This window comes from Pteronotus mesoamericanus, unplaced genomic scaffold, assembly GCF_021234165.1.
Source record: "Pteronotus mesoamericanus isolate MK-2021 breed Mesoamerican mustached bat unplaced genomic scaffold, CSHL_Meso_final contig_123, whole genome shotgun sequence".
In the NCBI taxonomy this organism is placed as follows: domain Eukaryota; kingdom Metazoa; phylum Chordata; class Mammalia; order Chiroptera; family Mormoopidae; genus Pteronotus; species Pteronotus mesoamericanus.
This window is the reverse complement of record NW_026555049.1, coordinates 3,017,516-3,042,786: the sequence shown is the minus strand read 5'-3', so window position 1 is coordinate 3,042,786 and position 25,271 is coordinate 3,017,516. Positions and strand designations below refer to the sequence as shown.

Genomic DNA, 25,271 nt, shown 5'->3' with positions numbered 1-25,271 from the left:
TAACATGTGGTGACAGATGGGGCCCCAGCTGCTATGGCCACATCACAGCTAAGCCCTCAGGAGAGAAACACACACTCGAGAAAAGAGAAATCAGTCAGAACAGAATTTAACTGCACATTCCCATCCGTCTGATGGATGTTGAGATGCATCCAGAAACTCCTCTCTCCTCCGGACCTGGAATGGACCAGGCCTCCTGCCTGTGGGCGCCCATAATCTCTCCGGGCCCAGAGGAAACTTATGGTTGAGGTCAGACTTGTACAGTACAGGGCAGGGAAGTGCCCCCCCGCCCCTCCACGCCACCCAGGCCCAGGCCCAGCCTGAGCAGTCCAGACCTAGTTCAATGAACAAAATCCTCGTCAAGAGGCCTCTGTGAGCACGCCAAGCCTTGAGCTCCAGGAGTGGCCCCCTTTCTCAAGAGGAGGAAACCCGCATCTAGGCATCGGCCCACAGGGTGACACCTCGGAGCAGTGTCCACACTGGCCCCGCACCCCCGCAACCCAACCCCCTCCACACCCCCCCGCCAGGGGCATGGCTACATGGTGCACAGGGCGGGCTCTGCAGTGCGGAAGGAGGGCCGGGAGCCGAAGGCTGGGAGCCCAGAGTCCCTCTGCCCCTGTGGGGTCACTGAGGACCAGCGCAGACACTCCAAAGGACGGCAGGCTCCCCGGCAGAGGCTCGGCCTAACTCTCCCTTAGGTTCCCCACCCGCAGGCCGAGCGGGCAGCCGGCTTCCCTGGGCCAGACTTACCTGGACACGTAGGAGGAAGGCGCTCAGGAACTGCAGCTCGTGCTGCGACTGTAAGTTGATGGTGGCGAGCACTGTGGGCGGGAAGGAGAAAAGAAAACTAAGTATTGTCTTAAAGCCAGAAGACTTTCTGAATTCCCCCAGACCTTTCTTAATTCACCAGCAAAATAAATTAACTAATCTTGACATTGTTTCCCACCTCTAATTAGAGCTGAGTTCCTCTGATGTCAGATTTATCTTGTTCATCTTGACAGCTCCACCGCCCAGCACAGCCGTGCGGAGCCGTCACCCACTGAGCATGTGCTCTTGATTGATGCAGTTTTTACAACCGAGTGTGCGTTTCTGTTAACGACTCTTTTGTAGAAGCCTAGAGCCTAAACCTTTGCACCTCAAGCATCTAGTGCAGAGTAATGACTTAAATAAAGATTCCCCTTTTATTGCTTAGAGGAGGATTAATTTTTTATTCTACCCAATAATGTGTTGTTGTTTTTTTTTTAATTTAAATCAATATTTTAAATGGCTCCCCACCCAGGAAAGGTATGCCAAAGAAAGGTGTGCTTCATGTGGCCTGTGGATCCGGGCCCACCCCAGCGGCCAAACACGGCCCTGGGGCTCCCTGACCACTCTCTCCGCCAGCTGTGGGCCTCACTCGCACCGGCCGTGGCCTAAGGCCCAGCGGTCCTGCAAGGCCTGGCCAGCGGGGCACCTGCAGGCCTTCCTGTCCGACTGAGCCCCTGGTTCCCAGGGATTAAGGACAAACAATGGTGAGGCCCCTGAGGTTGGGTAATTGCCAGAACGTCTCACAGCTGGTGAGCATCAGGGCAGAACACCTACAGGCCCAGGTGACACTGACCCACTGTCCCGCGATGTCACTGTCCCCCAGATACCCGCTGGGTAAGACCCTATATCAGGCCCCTCCGCAGCTAAAGTGGGAGCTCCTTGAAGACAGATGCCGGTCTGAAGCTGACCGGGCAGAAATCCCGCAACAGCGGGACTAGCACAGCGAACCGAACAGCGCATCGATTCCTGTCGCTCCTGACCCTGCACTCAAATAAAAAGAAAGGGAAGAAAAGGCAGGAGGCCGTGAGGAGCAAGAGCTGGAGAGGAGACACAGCAGAGATGGTTCCAAGGAAGTCTCAGGAGACTGGAAAGGGGAGAGGGTTGGTCAATGGCCTAGGAAAACAGGGGTCACGACAGGCACTTCACCTCGTGGCCAAGGCCCGGCGCGGGGCCAGACACCCCGTCCCTGCCCAAGCACTCCTCCAGCCTCTGTCCCCGCCAGTGGCGGTCCCCACAGGCAGCCGGCTCTAGGCTGGGAGGGCCCAGGCACAGCCTAGCGTAGGGGAGAGGCAGGACCGGCGAACGCGGACAGTCTGCAGGGGGCGCCCTCCATTCCTCCCACTTGCCCCCGGAGTATCTGTGGCAACGCACCACAGGAGTCTTCTCTGGACACATTTACTGGAGCTACAGGCAACTCCTCCAAACAGGGACACTTGGGTTTGCCTCTTTGAGACAGTCCCCGGGCCAGGTCACCCCACAGAGCAGCACACCTGTCCCCAGCCTCTCTAGGTACTCACTTCCCAAGTGGCAGGTTAGTTAGCCCCTCTTCCTTAAACTGCTCAGTCAAGAGCCAGGCAAATGAGTAAGTGCCCTCGCATGGAAGGCTGGAGAACAGGTAGATATTTTTAAAAAAAGAAGAAGAAAAGAAAAAAGGTAAAATATCTTCAGAGAGAAAGAAGAAAGGCATACCCATTTAAAAAATATGCCATGGGAAAAGAAATATACTCAAGAAAAATGGGATCCAGGAAGTAACAGGACTGGAAGATTAAAAGCTGAGGAAGTCACCCAGAAAATAGAATAAAAGGGCAAAGAGATAAAAAAAGCAAAAAGATACGCAACTTAGAGTCGCTATGAGAGTCCAATCACAGATAACAGGAATGACCAAAGATCAGAAAAAAGAGCGGAAGGCACATATGAGAAATGTAACAACTGAATGTCCCACATTGGTGACCATCCCCATTTCAATCCCAGTGGCCACAGCAGTGCCACAAAAAGCAAAACGTCTCATGTGCAAGGACAGCACTGTGAGATCCAGAATATCAAGGATCACGGGGAACATTCTAAAATTCCCCAGAAATAGGAAAGGGCAAAACAGAGCCTATAAGGGGATTGGGACCCAGAATGTCCTTGTTGTTCGGCAGCAACAGTGGATGCGAGATGATAACACAGTCATGCCATTAAAGCCTGGGACACGGGTCCAGCAGGAGACACAGGCCAGCCTCGGTGACCACGCAGGGGGCGCATGCAGGTCGGGGACAGCGAGGTCACCAGCCGTGTCATCAGGCTTGACACAGAGTCTGACACGTACAGGCATTTGCGAAACACCCGTGTTAGAAGAGTGGAAGGTGTTTGGTAAAGCGTTTAAGAAAAAGGGGAAAGGGTAGAAAGAAAAGAGAATTGAAAAGAAAAATAAATGGGATAATTACATTGAAAGTGACAACTGAGCACACTAAGCAAGTCAGTTCACACACGGCGCAGGCCATCGGGCACGCTGCCAGCCTGCGGGGGACCTTTCCTGCCAGCCGGGCCCGGCCTGTCGAAGTCAAAAGAAGCCGGGAGGGGGCTCCACGGGGCAGGCGAGGCGGCCAAGAGAGCCAGAGCCGCGGAGCACGGGGTCAGTGGGTGGGCTTTTCTATCCAAAAAGGCGGAGTTGTACAGGTATATCATCTGGAAGCATCAAGGAAAATGCCAGAGGAAAGGTGAAAGAGTTCAAAATGGTCATTTCTGGGGAGCGGGAGCAGGGAGGCGGCACAGTATTTCTTGATAAGCCTTTCTAAGATTTGACTTGTATACCTTGTGAATGTGTAACTTATAATTCCACTTTTAATTAATTGAAAAATACGTCACTCCAGGCAGCAACAGCAGGCAGCAGGCAGTGCTCCTGAGCGGTGCGGTGGGGGGGTGACGGCCCCCAGCTCCCCCAGGCTTCCCTCTGCAGAGCGCCCACTGAACACCCTGCTACCTGCCCAGGCCGCAGCTCAACCCACCACCCACAGCCCAGCTCCGAACAGTGGGAGCTGGAGGCCTTGACAGCAGCTACGGGGAGACAGCACCACCGCATGGGAACAACAGGAATGGCAGCTGGGCCTCCTCAGGAGAGAGGGCCTGGGTGCTTGAAGAACGCGCCCCTCCTGGAACCAGGGCCTCCTCCCGCCCATTCCCCCAACAGTTAGCCCGAGTGCCCACTGCACACCGGGCGCTGGCCCTAGGGCTACAGAGATGCGAGTCTCTTCTTCAAGTGTTCAAGACTGTGCAGGGCCATGCAGAGCCACAGCGAAGCACATGTGGGCTGCAACCCAGACCAGTGCAGCAGCCGGAGCCCACCAGGGGCCGGGGGGTGGGGGGGCCTGGCGTGGACAGGACATCCTCGTGCACTAGGTTCCCAGGCACAGACGCAGCCGGCCCCGTGCAGCTCCCTGCTGTGCCGAAACAGGTCAATCAAATGGAGAAACTTCCCAGTGTTTGAAGGCACAACGCAGCCGAGCAGAGCCCCAGGGTGGGCTGCAATCCCGAATGGTGCGCGCAGGCTGCTGGCTCCGAGGTGACCTCCAAGACAGTGGGAGGACATAGAGCACCTGAGCCCTGCACACGTGGCGGAGGCTGGGGCGTCAGGCCTGTGCGAGGGGCAGCCGGGAGGGAGGCCAGCAGGGAGCAGCAGGGTGAGCAGGAGACAGCTGGCCGGCGGGAAGCAGAGGCCATGTGGGAGGCCCTTCCAGGCCTCTCTCGGAGTTTGTGCTTCACTCTGCGCGCGTCAGGGAGCACCTGGAGTTCAGGTGGGGTGAGGTGACCTGAATGACATTTTCAAAGGCTGCTGTGCTGAGGGAAAGTTGTCAGGGAGTCAACAGGGAGGAAAAAGGGAGATGAGAAATAATGGTCATAGTTGAGGTGGTAGAACTTGTTTGAATCCCAGATGAATTTTGAAGATAAAGATAAAAAGGGTTTGCTGGAGACTGTGTGTCCGGCATATGGAAGGAGAGGGGCCAGGAGTGACCATGAGGATTAGGGGCTGTGCGATTGGGGGAAATGGAGCTGCAATTTCCTGAGAACAGGAGGGGCGGGGTCTGGGGGGAAACAGGCAAGTGCGGGTCCCTGACGGTCCCCCTGAGACTGGCAGCCTCCTCTGGGATGGCGGGAAGCCCAGGAGGCAGAGGTGAGGAGGGAGTTTAGGAAAGGCCTTGTTACAACATGGAGGCGGTGTTTACAGTGACCTTGATGGCACCCCCGGATGTCACCAGATAGAGGGTTCATTCCAAGGACGAAGCCACCAGAATGTGAACATTAGAGGCCAGGGAGGGAGAGGGTCCAGGATCAAATACCAAGACGGAGCTGCCCCGGAGGTCAGAGAAAAATGGGGAAATGGTGTCCTGGACACCAAATGAGAAGACAGATTTGAGGGAGAGAGAAGGACGGTTGTTCACAAATAAAGTCAGCCGGGTCAGAGGCGACAAAGATTAACCACGTGGAGGCCGCCGGGACTGGAAGGAGCCACGTCCGTGAGGTGGGGAGGCGGAACGCGCTCCGCAGGGTGTAAGAGCGAGGCGGGCGGTGATGAGGGGCCAGTAAGCATGCGCATGGGAAGGCCGCTGAAAGGGGAGCCTGGGGGCAGGGGAACTAGTCAAGAGGTTTTTCTGTAGAAGACAGAAACCACAACATGTTTGTCCGGCAGTGGAAATAATCCAAGAGAGGAAAGCTGCTGATCCAGCGGCCAAAGGGGGCGCTGCTGAGCAAGCCCTTGAGCCGGGAGAGGAGGAGGACTCAATGCACAAGCGGGGAGCAGCCCGCGCATCTGCAGTAACAGGAGGGGCGCACGGCTGGTGGGACGCGCTACGCGGTTGTCCACAGCACCCCCTGCCCGCCAACTCGCTGTCCCTGTGGGGCTGCTCAGACCCTCGGAAGGGCCAGTCATCTCTATAATTCGAGCAGGACTAGGGGAGGCCATGCTCCCAGCATGCCCAGCGCTTCATCTGCGCGGCCCCTTTGGAGACGCTCGGAGGCCTCAGACGCCCAGCCCACACTCCCTGGGTCTTGCGTCTGCAGAGCACGGCCCGCGTAAGTGCGGGTGGAGAAGGAAGAGCAACTACAGGGCCGGCCACCGCAAGTCCGCCTCCGGCATGGAGTCCTTGCGGGCCCAGAGCTTCTGGCCGGCACCCTGCGGGAGCGGGCCTCAGAGCAAGTCCCCTGTGGTGGGGCCGTCAGGGAGCGCTGTCCCGCCCCCACGCAAGTACCTCCGTTGACGACCCCCTTGCTCAGGCCGTCCTTGTTGTCTGAGGTCAAGAGCAGCTCCACAATCCCTCGGTCCTCCAAGGCCTGTGAGGGGAATGAGAGTCGTCAAAGTCCATCATTCCCCAGAGCTCCCGCCGGGGCACAGCTGTGAAGGACGCTGCAGTGGGAGAAATGGGAAGAGATCCTAACAGAGCCTTTATTTCTCTGCTGAAAAAAGAAACCCACCCCGTCTGTGTGCACCATGTTCGACAAAGCCCTCGTTGCAGGAGGTCCAGCTGGGCAGGGGCAGGGCTGTCCGGCTCTGGCGAGGTGCCCCGTCTGGCCACTGTGCTGTTCCTAGACAGGACCGCTCAGAGTCCAGCTCAGGAAGGCCAGTTGCCATACTGCCACCCAGCAAGAGACCACAGGGATCCACGAGGGGGCCGGGGCCTCAGGGACAGCCCACTCCCCCCGCGCCCCGCTGCACCCTCACCGGAAGCAAGCGGCCTGTCCCTTCCCCACACCCCGCAGGGTGGGCCCTGGTCACTGCCACAGCACAGTCACGTGCCCGTGGTGCACTGCACGCGCCCAGTAGGACGGTCGTGCTCCTTGGAGGTTGTAAATCTACTGAAGAAGTGGAAGGAACACACTCTGTGCTGAAGGACAATAACCATATTTTACTCAAAACAACCGCTAACACTGTGAAGCCTTTACCGTCCTCCAGGCCTTCTAAGCACTGTACTTCCACAGACGGGCCCATATGGTCTTCACCATCAGCCTCTGGATGGTACAGTGCAGAGTCTCAAAGAAGTTAGATAAGGTGTTACAGGTGCAGAGCTGATGAACAAGGATAGACCTGAACCCAGAGTCTGTCTGCCGGCAAACGCTCTGGCCTGGGCAGTGGACGGTCGGGGATGAGGAAGCCCAGCCAGGGGGATCCGCCTGTCACTTCCCTGCAGATACCATACATGGCTGCTGACTTCAACCCAATTCTCCCGGAAACAGGGAGGTAGAAAGATAACCCAACAGATGCATAAAGCTCGTGTCTGACCCCAGATCCTGGTAAGGAAGGGGAAGAGGGGCCCTATGCTCAGGACAACAGAAGCCGCAGGAGTTTAATCCATTAGGCGAGGTGGGATTTTTATCAAAACCCTGAAAAGCCACTGCCTCACAACTCTGGCCATTCGGTCACTCACTGGTATCTCACAAACTTTGCTTAGGTTACCACCATGTACATACAGTATTGCGGGGGCTGGGAGGCTGAAAACATGGAGGATGGCTGCCTTCTATGGCTGTGCCTTTCACCCATGACATTCCGTAGGCACCCATGACCTTCCATGGGCACTGAGCGACTGCGCCCTGAGCACCCCTATGCCAAGAGCATTCTGCACGTGCAGAAGGGTGGGGAGAGGGAGCAAGAACCTACAGGCTGATGTGCGTGAGCCTCAGTCTACCTGTTTGCAGGGACTGAAGTAGTTTCCAGGTGGAAAATGAATCCACCTAGGATGGCAGAAGAGCCGCTGTCCAGGAAACCAAGCGCTGAAGCCAGAGCAGACTTGATTCGATGGATTCGGAGGCCCCTTATCATTTCCTCAGTTCACACTGTGGCCAGGCCTCCTGAGGACTCCAAAGCCAATGCCAGTGATTCTACCGAAGGCTTCTTTACTGGCCACTGTCTGCCTACAACAGTGCCGAGTCATGTGACCTCACACACAGCACAGTTCAGACAGGCCAATAGCCTCATTAGCCCAATCCATAGGAGAGAGAATGGAGGTTTAAAAACATTAAGGCATTTTTCAAGGTCTCAGCCACTAAGGGGCAGTCACCAGAAGTGAATGTCAGCCAGCTCCTTCAAGCGTTCCTCCAGCCCCTCCCTGCCCCGAGCAGCCATATATTAAATCAACGGTCGGTCGCCACCCCACCCACACATTGAAATCAGATGTCTGAGTGCCACACGGAGGGTCTTAAATTGGTGTGGTATGTGGCCTGGGCCCTGGGATTTTCTAAAATCCTCAGACGAAGCCAATGTGCGGGCGAAGCCTCAGATGCCGGAGTAAGAGCCGTCCCTCCAGGAGGACTTTCCTAACCCTCACCACTCAGGGAAGCTGATTCCTTTCCTCCCAGGCTCTGCAACACCACGGATGCACCGCTGTCCCGTCACACGCCGTGAAGGGGAAATAAGGGACTCCCCTCCGGAAATGAGCATATGGAGAAAGTTTACTCATTAATAAAAGGCGCCACTGAGAGATGCGGCGTTAATGGGAGAAAAGCACTCGTCCTGCTGTGAAACCGCAGCCCACAGTGCGTTCCAGAGGGAGGACTGGGAAGAGACACAGCAAGCCGATACTTACTTTCTTGATGTAAGGCATGTAGTCAGGGTCTTTGTTATAGGAGCCATATTCATTCTCCACCTGCACAGCGATGATGGGGCCTCCGTGCTTGTACTGGGGAAACGCGAGAAGCAATCAGAAGCTGAGTCTGTACTGGGAACTGTATGGCCCACTTTAACCAGACTTATCACCAGTTAGCAGCAAAGCATCCCATTTGCAAGCAGAAGTCCCAAAAGGTTTGGTATGGAACTGAGAGTGAGGTCAGCGAGACCCTGAGTGGACAGCTCCAGGACCGTATTCGCCTGTGGAAGCACCACAGAGACAACTCTGTACTGGCTGAAGCCACTCTGCACGAGCCCTGGAAGCCAACCAAATCTTTAAGCAAACAAAGAAATGCCCAAGAAAAGACATTCAAAATGGTATGTAATTGCATGTTTTGCTTGCCCTTGTCTTACCCCTCCCCGGTGTAGCATGGCACAGTCAGAAAAAAAAAACCCAACTCCCATTCCCCTCCCTCAGGATCAAAGAAACAAAATGGAACTTGTTTGCAATGCTCTGGGCTGTCCGTGGGCTATCCATGGGCTGTCCAGTGGACTTGGAGCTGAAGCAGGGAATGTTGGCAAAGCCTGGGCCTCAGGTGTGTGTCTTTCTTTAGAAACTGTTTCTAGAGATTTACAGTGGAACCTCGGTTCTCATTGTGAATTCCTTCCAGCAAGTGGCAAGCAAGCGCCGAGTGCTGAAACATTTTTTCTCGTCAAAATGCAACAGGGTACAGGGTTTTACGAGTTCTGAAGCTGACGAATACTGAGGTACCACTGCATTTTGTTCCTTTGAATGAGCCATGTTTCCCTGTTTCTTGTATGTCTTATGTGTGTTTTTTGCTGTTGAAAATCAGGTATTTGAAAAAACAGTCACAGCTCCCAGTCTTTTTGCAGATTTGAGGGGAACACCTTCACTATTTAACAGGCTCCTAAGCCTTGAGATCAGCCTGGATAAGGGCTTGACATCTTCCCAAGTACATTCTGGGCATCTGTCCTGTGTGGACAGGATGTGTGTGGTGTGTGTGAGCGTGTTTATTTCACCAGCTGCTTTTCGTGTCTCCATGTCCCAGAGTCTCACCCCAGCTTCTTCGTGGGGCCTTAAACGTTCCACCACATCCATCTCACACCCCTGCCCCCAGGCATCCCTGAGCCTGCTTGTTTCCCCTGGTTGTTTTCACGTGTGTGACCCACCGCTGTCCTCAAAGAACACACACACTGGACTTGCCAGACCAAAGTTTTTAAACAACGGTCATAAATATGCTCAAAGAGCTAGAGAACATCATGGACAAAGAAATCAGGAAAAAACTATATGAACAAAATGAGAATATTAATAATGAGACAGAAACAATAAAAAAAACTAAACAGAAATTCTAAAGCTAAAAAATACAATATCTAAACGTAAAAATTCACCATAGGAGTTCAATGTCAGATTCAAACCAGCAGAACCAACAATGGGCAAACTCAAAGGCTAGTCATTTTAAATTACTGAGTCTGAGAAGAAAAAGAAAAAAGAATGAAGAAAAGTGAACAGAGCTTCAGAGCCTGACTGCAATGTCAGTAGACGGACAGCTATGCTCATTGCCATCTCCCCAGAAGGAGAAAGAAAAGGGCACAGAAACTTGAGGTAATAATAGCTGAAAATCTCCCAAACCTGAGGATATATATATACAAATTCAAAAACCTTCAATGAATTTTAAGTAGCATTAACCCAGAAACCCCCACCAAGACACGTGACAATCAAACTGTCAAAGAAGAAGACAGAGAGAGATTCTTGAAGGAAACTAGAGAAAAGCAACTTGACATGTACAAAGGATCCCCAGTAAAACTACCAATGGCTGTCCCATCAGAAACCTTGCAGGACAAAGGCGGTGGAATGATGTATCCAAAGTTCTCAAGGGGAAAAAACTGAGACTTCTGTATGCAACGGAACTGTGCCTCAAAAATGAGGGAGGTATTAAGACATTCTCAGACAAATAAAAGCTGAGGTATTTTATTCCCTCTAGACTTGCCTTACAAGAAATGCTACATGAAGTCTCTCAAACTGAAATAAAAGGGTGCTAGATGGTAACCTTAAGCCATATGAAAATATAAAGTTCTACAGTAAAAGTAAATATGTGAAAAACGTAAAAGTCATTATTATTATAATTTTAGTTTATAACTCCAATTCTTATTTCTTTATAGGATTTTAAAGATAAATGCATAAGAAATAATTACAAATATATAATAATGGGTATACAATATAAAAAGATGTAATTTGTGATATCAATAACATAAAGGGGGCAGAGCTGTAAAGGAGTAGAGCCTTTGTTTGTGATTAAGTTAAATTGGTATAAACATAAGACAGAACATCATAAATTTTAGACAGTATATGTAAACCAATGGGAACCACAAGGAAAATATCTATAGAATATACACAAAAGGAAATAAAAGGGGAATCAAAACTTATTACAAAAAATTAACTAAGTACAAAAAAAGTCATGAATGGAGAACATCAGGGAGAAAAAGCTGTAAGACATACAGAAAACAAATAACAAAATGGCAAAAGTAAGTGCTCACCCATCAGAAATTACTTTAAATGTAAATGGATTAAGTTCCTCAACCAAAAGACACAGATCTGCAGAACGAATAAGAAACAGCATTGAACTATACGCTGTCCACAGACACTCACTTTAGATCTAGAGAGTCGCATAAGTTGACAGTGAAAGGACGGAAAAAGGTATTCTGTGCAGAGAGTAACCAAAAGGGAACAGGGGGCCTTCAAGTCAGAAACTGTTAAAAGAGACAATAAAGGGTATTTTATATACATACATACATATGTAGTTATATAATTATAAAAATAATAAAAGGGTCAATTTAGAAGATATAACAATTATAAAGCTACATGCACCAAACACCAGAGCTCCAAAATATAGGAAGCAAATATTAATAGAATTGAAGGGGGAAAAGACAGCTATATAATAATAGTGGGAGACTTCAACACCCCATTTTCAATAATAGGTCACTGACAAAAGATTCATAGGGAAATACAGGACTTGAACAACATATAGATTGACAGGACCTAAATATATATACATATATATAAAACACTCCACCCAACAAAAGCATAACATGTGTTTTTTTCAAGTGACATGGGATATTCTCCAAGATGGATCATATGTTAGGCCACAAAATAAATTTTAATAAATTTTAAAAGGTTGAAATCATAAAAAGTATTTTTTAATTACTATAGAATGAAACTAGATCCCAAAAGGAGAAAGAACACTAAAAGAGTCACAAATAAGTGGAAACTAAACAACACACTTTCAGACACCAGTGGCTCAATGGAGAAATCATAAAATAATTTTAAAATATCCTGAGACAAATGAAAATGAAAACACAACATAACAAACATGGGGTGTGGAGAAAGCAGTGCTAAGAGGGAAAGTTATAACTGTAAACACTTTAAAAAGGAAGGGTCTCAAGTCAACAACCTAACTGTTCACCTTAAGGAAGCTGGAAAAGAGAAACAAACTAAACTCAAAAGTACCAAAGTAATAAAATAATAAAAATTAAAGTAGAGATTAAAATAGAGAATAGAAAAAGAAAAATCTACAAAACCAAGATCTGGTTCTTTGAAAAGATCAACAAAATTGAAGAATCTTTAGATTAACTAAGATTCAAATAACTAAAAATCAGAAACAAAATAGATGTTACTGCCAATTTTATAAGGATAAAAAGAATTATAAGAGAAGAATATGAACAATGGTATGCCAACATATTGGATAACCTTGATGAAACAAATTCTAGAAACACACAACATGCCAAAACCAACTCATAATGAAATAAAAAAGAACCTTAATAGACTTACAGTGATTAAAGAGGTGTACACCAATCCTTATCAAACTCTTCCACAAAATTTGAAAAATAGGGAACACTTCTAAAGTCATTCTATAAGGGCAGTATTAACTAAAACCAGAAGTCTCTGCAAGAAAAGAAGAAAACTACAGACCAATATCCCTGATGAATATTGATGCAAAAGTCTTTAACAAAATACTAGCAAGCCAAATTCAATAGCATATTAAAAATATTATACACCATGAGCAAGTGGGATTTATCCTTGAACACAAAGATGGTTCAACAAAAATCAATGTAACAAAATGAAGGGGAAAAAAACCATATGATCATCTCAATTGATGCAAATAAAGCATTTGACAAAATTCAATGTACTTTCATAATAAAAAACACACAACACATTAGAAATATATAAAACTATCTCAATATAATAAAGGCTATATATGAAAATTCCACAGCCAAATTCACACTCAATGGTAAAAGATTGAAAACTTTAGAGTAAGACAAGGGTTCCTGCTTTCAGCGTTACTATTCAACATAGTACTCATAGTACTGAAAGTTTTAGGCAGAGCAGTTAGACAATCAATCAATCAATCAATAAAATCTCACGTGCATGGTGAAATGATTTTTGACAAGGGTGACAAGATCATCTTTTCAACAAATGGTGGTGGAGAAAATGGGATATCCACATATAAAAAAATAAACTTGGACCCTAACCTTAAACTATATACAAAAATTAACTCATAATAGATCATAAACCTAAACATAAGAGCTAATACTATAAAACTCTTAAAGAGACAGGAGAGGCTCTGTGACATTGGATTTGGCAATGATTTCCTCGACATGGTAGCAAAAAAAGATATGCTAAACTTAATAAAAGTGTAAAATTTTTATACATTAAAGGATACAATCACCAAGAGTAAAAAGGCAGCCCTGGGAATAGGAGAAGATATTTGCACACCGTCAATCTGATACAAGATTGATACCCAGCATATATAAAGAACTATTACAGCTCAACAACCAAAAACTCAATTAAAGACTGTGCAAAGAATTTGAAATATTTTTCAAAGAATACAAACAAAAGGCCAGTAAGCACATGAAAAAACACTCTGCATCACTAATCATTAGGGAATTCAAATCAAAACCACAATGAGATACTACCTTATACCCATTAGAATGGCTTTTTATCAAATAAACAGAAAACAGTAACACTAACCATATAATCCAGAAATGCCACTTCTGGATGTGTATCCAAAAAAAGTGAAAACAGGGCCTGGAACAGATATTTGTCCACTAACACTCATAGCAGCATTATTCGAGTGCGGCAAAAGAACCTAAAAGCCCATTCAAGAATGGCTAGACAAACAAAATGTGGTGTATACCTACCATGGAAAATTATTCAGCCTTTTTTAAAAAAGGAAATTCTGACACATGCTACAACATAGATATAAATCTTGTAGACATTGTGCTAATTAAAAGAAGCCAGTCCCAAAAGGACAAATACTGTGTAATTCTACTTATATGAGGTCCCTAGCGTAGTCAAGTTCATAGAAACAGGGGAAAATGGCGGTTGGCAGGGTCTGTGGAGAGGAACAGAGTCAGTGTTTCATAGGGACAGAGTGTCACCTCGGGAAGGTGACAAAGCCCTGGGAACCAGGGGTTGGTGATGACTGCACAATAATGTGAATGGACGTATTAATGCCACTGAACCACACACTTAAAAATGACTAAAATGGTTAACCTCACGTTATATTTTATCAGGGTAAAAAAATAAAATAATTACGTTATTCTCAGAAAACAACTCCTATTTAAGAACGCTCCCGAGTCCAATTCCTGGCACGGCCTCCCCCTGCGCCCGCCCCACCTCCACCCAAGGGGCCGACTCCCCCGAGGACCTCCATCCCCCTCCGGAGCTCCAGGCCAAGAATTTCCTAGCTTCGTTTGTGATGAGGACTGCCAGATTTAGTAAATAAAAATGTAAGACATCCAGTGATACTATGGGGGACCCAAAAAACCTGGTATTTATTTATAAAAAATTGTGTATTTATTCTTACATGTTTACATTTCAGTCACCTTCAAAGTACTCTCCATTTGATGCGATGCACCTATCGAGACATTTTTTCCACCGCTCAGAACAGTTCTGAACTCACTGATTTTGATGGCTTTTAGTGCTTCTGCGGTTTTTTTGTTTGTTTCACTTCTTCCATAATGTTTCCCTTTGAGGACTTTAAAAAAAAGAGAATTCTGATTTTCTTGAGGTTCCCCCTTGTACTTGAATTTACAATTAGTAATTTTTATATAGACAATGAATATTTTTAATGTATTTCCCATGCAATATTTGGTATATATGATACTAAAAAAACCTATTACTTATCTAAAATTCAAATTTAACTGCATTCCTGTGTTTTGCCTACACTACAAATGATCAAACAGTTCCTTTGATCTATGTCTGCTATTTATTCAACACCATTGATTCAACAGCTACTTTTATTGATGTACTTTTTTTATTGATGTATTAATTTGTTGATGTATTAATCAGCAACATTCTTCTCCTTTTTACATAGCAATTGGGTTAATTATTCCCATACCCGTTTTCTTATTGCTTCCAATTTTTAAATGTAATGTTAATATACCTTCTCTCCCCAAATCATTTTAACACATGTGTTTTGAATAATGAATGTGTGTACCATGCAGCACCTTTTGGTAGTAGAAGGATGTACCTTGAAAAGTCATCAATTGTAATTTTATAGTTGCAAAAATCCTTGTCTTACAGGCACAGGCCTATTCACATACAAGGGGAGGATCCCCCCAAAACGGAATTATCTTCTGGAGGGCAGGCCCCTTGTAGCACAGGCTTCCCCTGCTGGGTGAGTGTTCTAGGAGCCCATCTGCATCAGGGCTCCAGCGGGTATTGTTGTGAGAGGCTGCGTTTGGCTTCAGTCAATTTTTTTGAAGACTCTTTCAATGCATTTGCCCATTTCATGACGCATGATTCACGAGCGCACCTGCCCACACCACGCTGTGTGTTCAGCAGATTTTGACCGAAACAGCATGACCCCGGTGCCCCTCCCTCCCTGTTCACCAGATCACTCCCTGAGCAACATTTTTTTCTCCCTGGATAAAAAACGTCCTCAAAGGGAAATGTTTCGCTGATGTGGAAGAGCTGAAAGAAAAAACAGCAGAACCACTAAAAGGCAGCAAAATCAGAGTTCAAAAACTGTTGAGCAGTGGAAAAATGTCTAAATAGGTGTATTGCATCAAACAGAGAGTACTTTGAAGTTGGCTGAAGTTTAAACATTTAAGGACACACACTTTTCTATAAATAAGTCCCGGGGTTTGGGGGGCGCCCCCCCTCGTATGCTCCTCTGGATGTAGAACTGAGCCATGGGCTTCCGGGACCCAGACGGGATTCTCCGCTATATCGAGTGCTGGGGCCTGGCCCCGTATGGAGCCACGGGGGCCCTCGCCCCGGCCAGCTCTGTCGGCACTCAGCCCCGAGACAGCACTGAGACAGACGGACCTTCCAAAGGACAGCCCCTGCGAGCCCCTCCCATTATAGGTCACCGGCGGCAGGGGAGGATGTGTCCCTGAGCTGGAAGGAGCTGTGGCCCCTTGGTCTGAGAGCTGACGCAGGACCACCGACTCTCTGTGGGAAGGCAGGTGAAGGTCGCAGCAGGGTCTGGCTTGCTTTTACCTGGAGGGGCACCACCCTGGACATCAGGTGGTCAAAATAAAGGTCCACTGCTTCGGTGAAGCCCTTGTAAGTTGTTCTCAGCTTCATGCCAGAGTCTTGGAGTAACCAGCTTGAATTAAAAAAAAAGAGGTGGTAATTAGTTCCACTGTTTGTGGGTTTGCTCTTGGCAGGGCGATGGTGGGGTGGAAAGGGAGCAGCCTCAGAGCACCCAGGGATGAGGCTGGAGACCACCCCCACCCACGCCCACCACTCAGCCGGAAGGGCGGTCATTCCAACGGACCACCACGCCAGGGAGCACCTGCAGCCCAGCCCCCGCCCTGCGCTCAGCTCTGCTTCCCTGACCGAGGACACCAGCCCTGGGGGCGATCTGTGTCCAGCTTCGTGGCGACAGGCCTGGCTGCCGGGCAGAGGGAGAAGAGCTTCCCACTGGACGCAAGGCCCCGTTTTCAGGCTCTGCCTCCACAGTCTCATGACAGGCGTTAGGCCGGGACTGGAGAACACAGAGGCAGCCTCCCGAGTCGACCAGAAAAACAAGCCTGAAACCAAGGCTGCTCCTCCTGCTCCAGTCCAGCTGCGGTTCACGCTGACCTGGCTCATTTGCATCATTTGCATCAGCTGTTCAGAGCTCAGCTCAGGGAGTGAGCAGGTGAGCTGAGCGAGACGGTTAATTCTTCCCACAGCCGGTCTGCGGTGACCCCATGTCCCAGAGGATCACGGAGCATTAGTTCCAGAGCGGGACTCCAGGTATTGTCCCATCTCATTTGAAATTCTGAGAAAAGACTTAGTATTTTCTTACAAAGGGCTCTTACAAAAGGTCCCGGTTTAGAAGTACTGCACAGGGTCAGAACACTATCAGTCTGTGTTAGGTCAGAACGGATAGGGACAGAGCTGTCTCCTCGGGGGGACACCTCCGCCTTCCTCCTCGCCTCGAGCAGGTCCACTTCTCCCTCCACTGCAGGCTGCCTGCTGCCCGGCGCACCCCTCGGCCTGCCGGGGGCTGCCTGCTGCCCGTCCTCCCTGCACCAGGGCCTGAATGGACAGGGCTGCACAAGGAGGTCTGAGAGCTGAATGCCTCGCTGCCTCTGAGCTAAGTAAGACTTAACCCCCGGCCACCTGTCCCGCTCTGGCTGAGCCGGAGGTTTCTTGCTGACACAGGGTTTCCTAATCCCCAGTGTGGGGAGGCCCCTCCGGCTGTGTCCACAGCCTTGCTGCGGGCGCCTCGCCAAGCTGAATGGCGCAGCGACAGAGAAGTGGTCTTGGGCAGTGAGGAGATGGAGGCAGAGCCTGCCGGGCCCCCGGGGCAGAGCTGGTAGTGCTGGAAACAGAGGAAAACAAGGCGGAGGTGGTGGCTGCGCGGTGGGAGCAGGGTCCCGCAGGAGACACTGCAGCCAACAGGATCGGCCGCCCCCGGGGGGCGCACGGCGTGGAGGAAGAGCAGATCTAACTGCCTGGAACGCGCAAGGGTGGGAAGGGTTACCCCTACTGACAGGAATGTCTTTTTTTTTTAAAACTGAGGCGACACTGGTGAGGAAGGGGATGAACGTGGCACCAGGAGACCCTGCTCCACTCACGCAGTGCCCCATGGACATCAGTGGAGACCACACACCCTCGGATCAGTCACTAGGGCCTGAGATGTGAGGATAAGAGATGACAACAAAAGCAATAATCTGTTTCTCTTACACTTGATCAAAATACTTGGACTTTAAAAAATAAATGCGATGGCATCCCTAAGAAACAGAGAGGCAGGTCTGAGGTGTCCTATTCGGGAGGCAGGACAGCCCGGCCCAGAGCCAGTGCGTGGCCTGGCTGAGCGCCAGACTCGCAGCGGAGCCCTGAGCCTGGGGAAGCGCACGGCCTGGGACGGCCAGTCCTCCGCCACGTGAACACCACAGGGAACTGGACAAGGACAATAGTGGTGACATCATTTAACATGACCACCTTTGGGTGCTACTTATTCTGAAAAGGGACTTCAGTACAAAATGGAAAACTATACTTTAAAAGCAAATTAAACCTATGTGTGTGGTCCATATTTTACATGAACTGTGGCCAGAGGCCCTCATAGCCCCGCTCACCTGGGCAAGCCGCCGAGGTCGACCTCGCTGCAGATGTAGGGGCCTGGACGCAGAATCACCCACAGCCCAGTCTCCGCAGCCATCCGGACAAAGGCCCTGCGAAGGTCAAGGTCAGCAGCTCTCAGGACATCCCAGCGGAGGGCGGGGACCAGCCCGGCACCCAGGCAGGTGGCAGAGATGCCCGGGTCCCCTGCTCGCCTGCCTCGCTCTCCCCACCAGAGCCCGCGTGAGTGAAGGGAAGGCCGAGCCCCTGCCCCCAGCAGGGCAGGCCTCCCACACCGGTGGTCCCAGGCCCCAGGCCCCGGCAGCTGGGCCCTCCACGCCTCCCAGCCCAGGACCCTCTGCGCAGCCCACTGGGTCCCAAGGAGGACGGGCGCCAGACGGGGACGAGGGTCCTAACAACGAACCCGAGCCCAGGGGCCTTGCTGCCCTCCAGAGCCAAGCCCTGTCCGGGCACAGGGGGCTGGACCCCACGGCAGAGCAGGCCGACCCGGGTCAGGCGCCCCAGGGCCGCAGTAGGGGGCTCAGAGGACGCAGGCCTGGACACCGGGGGTGACGGGCGCGCTGGCGGGCGTCGGGTCCGGGCGTGGAGCCGGCCAGTGTCCAGAGAACAGGGCTTTGCCCCCAGGCCCCGTCTGGTTCTACGGGCAGAGCTGAGACGCCACTGGGGTCCCTGACAAACCCCAGCCAGCCCCGCCCTGCCTCCCAGGCCCAGGGCCGGTCACAGAAGCGGCAACAGCACGTACTCGAGGTCCAGGTTCCCGGAGAAGTCAAACGCGCCGCGGTGCGGCTCGTGGAGGTTCCATGGGACGTAGCTGGAACGGGAAAGGTAATTTCATGCATAACCTTTTCATTTATGCCACTTCATCTCCCGGATTACCTTCTTCACCCCTAAAAGCCCTCATGGTGGTTAAAGGTGTGTTTCCTAGGTATCGTGTCTCAGTGACTGGAATCAAGTCAGGACTGGAACCAAGAACTACGTGGAGAGACGAGCAGCCTCAGAGCACCAGGGCCAGGCCCTGGGGCACGAAGCGCACCCCTCCTCAGGGGGAAGGAGAGAAGGCCGACAGGACGCGCAGAGGTGGGGGAAGCACAGGACAGGACCACAGGGCGGCTTGGGCTGTGCTCCCCTCCTCCCACCCTCCTTCCCTCTCTCTCTTCACTGGAGAAGGAGAAGCACCACCACAGGAAAGACAGTTAAAAGTAAAGAAGAGAACACAATTATCAGTCCCATTTTTCACTGAAGCATCCAACTCCAAACCCTCTGACAGAATGGAGCTCCTGACTCTGAAGAGATGAGGAAATGAAGGAAGTTCCCTAAAGGCCGACTCAGGAGGTACCGAGTGACCTGTGACGACTGGAATGACAGCCGCTTCCCTCCCGGGCTCCCGGCCCCTGTGACGCGGGGCGGGGCGGGGGCCTCTCCAAGCAGAGGCTGTGTACAGGCAAAGGGGAAGGGGGGCTCGTGCGCGTCGACTGAGACCCCGCAGAGCCATGCGTAAGCAAACACAGATTGTCCTGCCTTCATAAGGCAGAACGGTTGTCCTGCGCTGTTCCCACAAGTCTCAGGGGTCCTGTAGGGTGGGACTGGCCCCCAGGAGCAGAACTTACATATGCAAATAAAGATCCTTCTAAGGACTCTAGGTAATTACACACATTTGTTTCAACAGTGTCGTCACAGCTCAGAATATTCCTGTAACTCTTTTTAGAAACGTCTTCAAAGTCTGTTTATGAACCACCCAAGAAAATCCATGTTCTCGATTTGTAGTTACATTTTTGCCTGCAAACAGAATTCAGCCTGATAACCCGCTTTATTTCCTAGACATGGATCCAAATCCCTGCTGGCATTTTGAAAAATACACGAAAAGATCAAAATTTGATCGCCATGAGCCCATTTTTTAAACTGAATTAATTCACTGTGTGAGATGCTAGAATGAAAACTTCAGCATTCTGAAGATAATTCTGAGAGGAAACGCTGAAAACTGCTGACAGACAGTTCCCCAGGTAGCTATTTTGAAGAAGACCACGCTCGTTTACTGTATAAATTGGGGGTGGAGTGCTTTGTTTAAAAAAAAAGCCTAATAACTCAGTCGAGTCCTACATCTATACTGCCCTCCTCTACGCTCCTCCGGCGAACACAGGTGCTCTTGCTGGTCCCAGACGTATTTCTGTTGCCTGGCTCTCGCTCCCCTAGTGGGGGCGCTGCAGGGATCAGGAAGAAGGGCGACTCCCTTCCCGTCAGAGGCTGCTCGGATTTAGGCCCTGCCAGGCCTCCCCCGCCCCGGCGCACGGGAAGCCCCCCAGCTGGGCTCCCACGGAGAAGCCCAGACACAGGCTGGGGCCCCATGGGGGGGGGCAGGCTTGGCAGGGGCTGGGGGGCGGGCGGCACTCACGTGGTGAGGGTGTTCAAGCCACAGGCCTTCATCTTCAGCAAGCGGTCCCTCCAGTAAGCCTTGGGCACCCGAAAATAGTGCACGGAGCCCCCCAAGATCCAGAAGGTGGAGTCCTCCAGCATAAAGTTCTGGCCCTGGGTGTGCAGCCCGGACTGCCGGCGTCTCCATGAGGGAGAGAGCAGACGGTGCCAGTCCAGCCTGCAAAATGGAAAGGCAGCCAGGAGGCCTGGAGGCTCGCCTGCGGGGCGAGCAGGGGCACCGCAGAGACGGGCTTCCTCTCCCCCTCGCGGGCCCTCAGCATCTCTTCCTAAGGAGGGCCCGTTTCCAGGGCCTTCAGAAAAAGCTCCCACCCTCCGCCTTAGCCCACCCTTGGGAGGAGTCTTGCGTCAGCCCCGCTGGCTCCTCTGGCTGCCTGCCAGGGAAGAGCCAGCGGAGGCCGTGCTCAGGGGCGAGGCCGACGCAAGGGGGACGTGGAGACAGCGCTCGCAGGAGAGGGCACGAGGCGGGCGCACAGTGCGCAGGACGGCAGTGCTGGCAGGCCAAGGAGCTGCCCTCAGGGGCTGGGGACTCGGGGGGACTCGGGGGGACTCGGGGGCCGGTCTCCTAGGCCCTCTGACTGAACCTCAAACCAGCAACTGCTTCCGATAGTACCTCTGAGCCACCTCACGGTCACAGCTGCCCTGCTCGAGGCGCAAATACCTGTAAGGAGGTATCTGGGTTAGAAACAGCATCTAGTCATTAACCGCATTTCCAGGTCTTACTTATCATCTAAAGATCAAGTGTCTTTTTGGCCAAGAAATCATCCTGCATGACAGAAAGCCCCACCTGGCGAGGCTGTCGAAAAGTGTTAGTCCCTGAAAAAGCACCTTTTGGCATCTCTCGCATTGGCCGAGAGGAGCCCGTGACTCGGCGCTCTCCCCCGAAGGCCGCAGAGGAAGCCGGCAAGAGAAGCCAGGGGAGCCAGAGCTTCCAGCCACAGAGCCTAGGAAGCCGGGAGACAGAGAACGGCGGGAGCGAGTCTGGTGCAAAAGCAAATTTTCATTGGTGCCTTTTCTATACCCACTTCTCACTACAGTTCCTGACACTAGAGGGCACCTGCCCCCAGGGCTCCTCTGCTTAAAAAACAAACACAAAAAAACAGAACGCCTCCCTAACCTGCTTCTGGTCTTTCCATTCCTTTGTTTACACCCACTAAAATGGTACCCCTGGGGCATGTGCCTGGCTTGAGGCCAGCTTAATCCATTCGATCAGTATCGAGGCACACTGATGGGGGACTGTCCTCTCTCAGAAGGAACAGACGCGTGTGAACCCAGAGTGGGTGAGAGCAGCCATCTCGATTCTGGATTCAGCAACTTCCTGTGCCTTTCAGAGCGGCAGCTCCTTCCCAAAGCTTCCATATGGACCCACAGCAGGCGTCTCGGGGGAACGGGGCACAGGCGAGTCACACACCCTTTGCTGACTCTCCCAGTGTGCTCACGGCGTGTCCCACGGTACCTGCTCTCTCTCCATCTCGGCCACCAGCACTGGCCCCCTGCTTACCTATCAGCCAGCTTCTCCGCTACCTACCATGCCAAGTGCTTCAGGGCTGAGTGTGAACGTGCACACCCTGCACTGTAGAGCAGCGAGAGCCCTGCTATTCATGGTACCTCCGCTGACACCAGCGGTTAGTGAACACCTATGGCAGCTTGCTCCTGCCCCTCGGGAAGCTCACTCCCCTCCCACCCAAGTTCCTCCAAACCACCGGTTACGGGGTTACGGTCCCTATAAGGAGCTCTGATACAGCGTCTTCTCCACCGCCCTGCACACTCTGGTAATTGCACTTCGGTGCCGCTAATGCTGCTGCAAGGGGCACACAGATAGGACCAGGGCCAGGAGAGGCGGCGGCCAGGAGGGCAGCATGGGCCACAGACATCGCTGACCACGTGGCCACTCGTGGGCAGAGAGGATACATGGTCTGCAAAGCTGCACCTGTTTCCTACCTGGCTCTGCACCGGAAGCCTTGCCACAGAGCGTGAGGCCCTGGATAATAAAAGGAGGCCCCAGGCCCCGGTGGCCACCGTCCAGGCCTCTTTCTAGCCACAGGTCTTCCCGCCTGGCTCTTTCCTTTGGCTAAAGCTCCTGATTAGTCTGGTTCTTCCCCACACCTCATGCACAGGGGAGTTCATCTCCCTTGGTTTTGACTATAACTGCTCCAAAGGACGCACTCTGCCTTCCTGCTTCCTCTGCCCCCAGGCCTCCCACGTTCCCCAGGCATGCCCGACGGCCACCCCCGGCTCTCCCCAGCGAGAAAGACCTGGACGGCAGGTTCCTTCCTTAAAGGTAGGGACATACTGGCATCTGGCATAGAAAATGCTCTCATATTCATACTCTCTCTATTTTAAAGACAGTTCAAATACAATTTAGCAATCATTCGACCAGGTAGCAATTCTTATTCACCGGCCAGAACTTCCGAAGAACCACCTCCAATGCTTCACCAGGCTCGCAGGACTGATTCTAACTTTTGTTTCCGACTGTGCTGCGAGGCTGTGCTGTAGGAAAGGTGACTCTCTGTGACTCCCTCATTCCCACATCGTCCCTGCTGGTCACACACACTCCCAATGTGTCCCCGGCGAGTAACTAGTCATCAGGACACTTCTGTCCAGGTTTACGTCTCCAGGCCATCTGGAGCTTGCTACAAATGCAGACATGCAGGTCTTACCTGGGGCCGACTGAATGAGAGTCTGCATTTCTACCAGACCCCAAGGTTAAAATTTGAGGAACTCTAATCTGTACCTTCTCCTCTGACACATGGAAAAGGTGTCTTCCTAGATAGAGCTTCTCTTACCCAGTGTTTTTATATGCTATCATTTGCTAGACTTCTGTAAAAAATATTTTCTCTCAGTGTGCTTATTAAGCAGCATGAAATTAACACTGCGAACAACAAAATACCAAATTCTGGAGACTTCAACTGTTTCCTTTCTGAAAATTACTGGTTACTAGATGAGTTTTTAATATATTAATAAAATGGATGAATTCACTGAGAAAATGAGGTTGATAAATGTGGGGTTTTTGCAAGGAATTCACTGTGAGAAATGAGATGATACACGTTAGAGCGTCACAGACAACAAAGTACCACGCAAATGGGCATTAACGCTGAGAATGATCATTAGCACTAATAATAACCTCCATCCTTTCCTGAGTAATTAACTCCATGCTCCTAGAATAAATATGAACTGTGCGGTTAAATCAGGTCAGGGAGATGCTCCTTATCAGTTAGGCTCTTTACCAAGGAGCTTAACCAAATCTGAGGAAGAGAAGAGGCTTGTTTGTTTGTTTGTTTTAAGATTTTATTTATTTTCAGAAAGAGGGGAGAAAGGGAGAGAAACATCAGTTTCTCGGCGGGTTGCCTTTCACATGCCCCCAGCTGGGGAACTGGCCCATAACCCAGGCAGGTGCCCTGACAGGGAATCACACCGGTGATCTTTCGGTTTGCAGGCCGGCACTCGATCCACTGAGCTACACCAGCCAGGGTGGAAGACATTTTTTTTACTGTTGCTTTTCTAGGGAGCAGTTCATTCACGATGGAACTCTTCTTGATGAGCCCAGCAATATCAAGCTTCTTCCTACCTGGAGCTTATATTTACACTTCCTTCTGGAATCTCTGTTGCCTTTTAATCCTTGCTTCATTGGAGGGTAACTTTTCAGTCCGAGAGTAAACAGCAGCAGGCCCCGGTCCCCGAAGGGGCCGCCCTCAGCTTTGCGTGGCTCAGAGGCACACGCCGTTCACAGCCCACAGTGGGGATCCTGGAGAAAGGCACACATGCCAGGGCTTCTGGTGGGGCCTCACCCAATATAACGAGACCTCCACACTCTTGCTGCCACCATCCCTTTTGGCAAGTGCAAGCCGGAGTCACTAAAGGTTGTAATGGAAACATTGAGCCAAGGACTTGCAGACTGAGATCCCTACGGTGAGAAACTGTCATTAGGTGGTGACTGGTGAGGGAGAAGGGACAGAGGGATGAACCCTTATGCTTCACCGATCATAGTAGTGGGTCACGAGGACAATGGGTGCAGGGCAGGCTCCACGTGGGCTGTGTCGCTGCACACAAAGTGCTGGGTGGACGTGTCTGCATGGAAAAGGGCAGATGAGCAAGTGGCAGGCTCACGACCTCTTCCCCGTGAAATGGGCCTCTAAGCTGACTCTCAGCTTTCAGAGAGGGTCTTCCAGAGGGCACTCCTATGTCACCCCTGCAGACACTGATCAGTAACCGAGGTCGTGGTGGGACTGGGGAGCCACACCTGCAGTTGCAGACGTCTCCTTCCGTCTTCTGTCACGCCGCGCACAGTCTGCCCAGGTTCAGACAGGCCCGCATCCGCACAGCCTGACATGGCAGGGACAGCGTCGTCAACTTCTGGAATATCACACAATTTTCAGCTGGCCAAGGGGGTGGGCCAGCTGGGTAGATGAGGTGGGAATCTGCTTAAATAGTCCTTCCATCCCACAACATAAGCCCCTGCTGGTCCCAAGGGTCGGTTATTTTGGCACTGACCGTAACGTGTGTGTTCCTGCTAATCTGAGACAATGATTTTATGAATCCAACTTTCAGATGCACTGAGAGCCTACGAGGGCCACCCTAAGCAAAGGTTCCACTCAATCTGTGTCCAGGGCTTCATATCAAAGACGTGACCAAGAAAACACTCACCCAACAATTCGTTCATCCAAGTGGTCATGCCAGAGACCAGGAGATGGTACATTTGTTAAACGACCCCAAACACATCACACACAGAAGTTTGCTTACTTGGGTCTGAAATACCAATTTCTACCCATCACTCTCTCAAGGTCTGGATGTGGTTATAGGCCTCCATGAGGCCCCGTGTCCTGGGACATCCCTGACTGTCCACTCGGGGACATTTCAGTCTCACCA

At 50.9% G+C, this 25,271-nt stretch overlaps 1 protein-coding gene across 1 annotated transcript in view; it reads right to left on the bottom strand.

The window, feature by feature from the left end:
- The window catches only part of GLB1L2 (galactosidase beta 1 like 2), a 41,221-nt gene that overhangs the window by 10,114 nt on the left and 5,836 nt on the right, over positions 1-25,271 (bottom strand). The window contains exons 2-9 of the mRNA XM_054587490.1: positions 21,019-21,066; positions 20,368-20,565; positions 18,721-18,789; positions 17,975-18,070; positions 15,903-16,011; positions 8,358-8,450; positions 6,030-6,111; positions 748-818 (exon numbers count right to left, since the gene is read on the bottom strand). Of these exons, the coding sequence (XP_054443465.1) occupies positions 748-818; positions 6,030-6,111; positions 8,358-8,450; positions 15,903-16,011; positions 17,975-18,070; positions 18,721-18,789; positions 20,368-20,565; positions 21,019-21,066 (766 nt within the window). The remainder of the gene's footprint in view (positions 1-747; positions 819-6,029; positions 6,112-8,357; positions 8,451-15,902; positions 16,012-17,974; positions 18,071-18,720; positions 18,790-20,367; positions 20,566-21,018; positions 21,067-25,271) is intronic.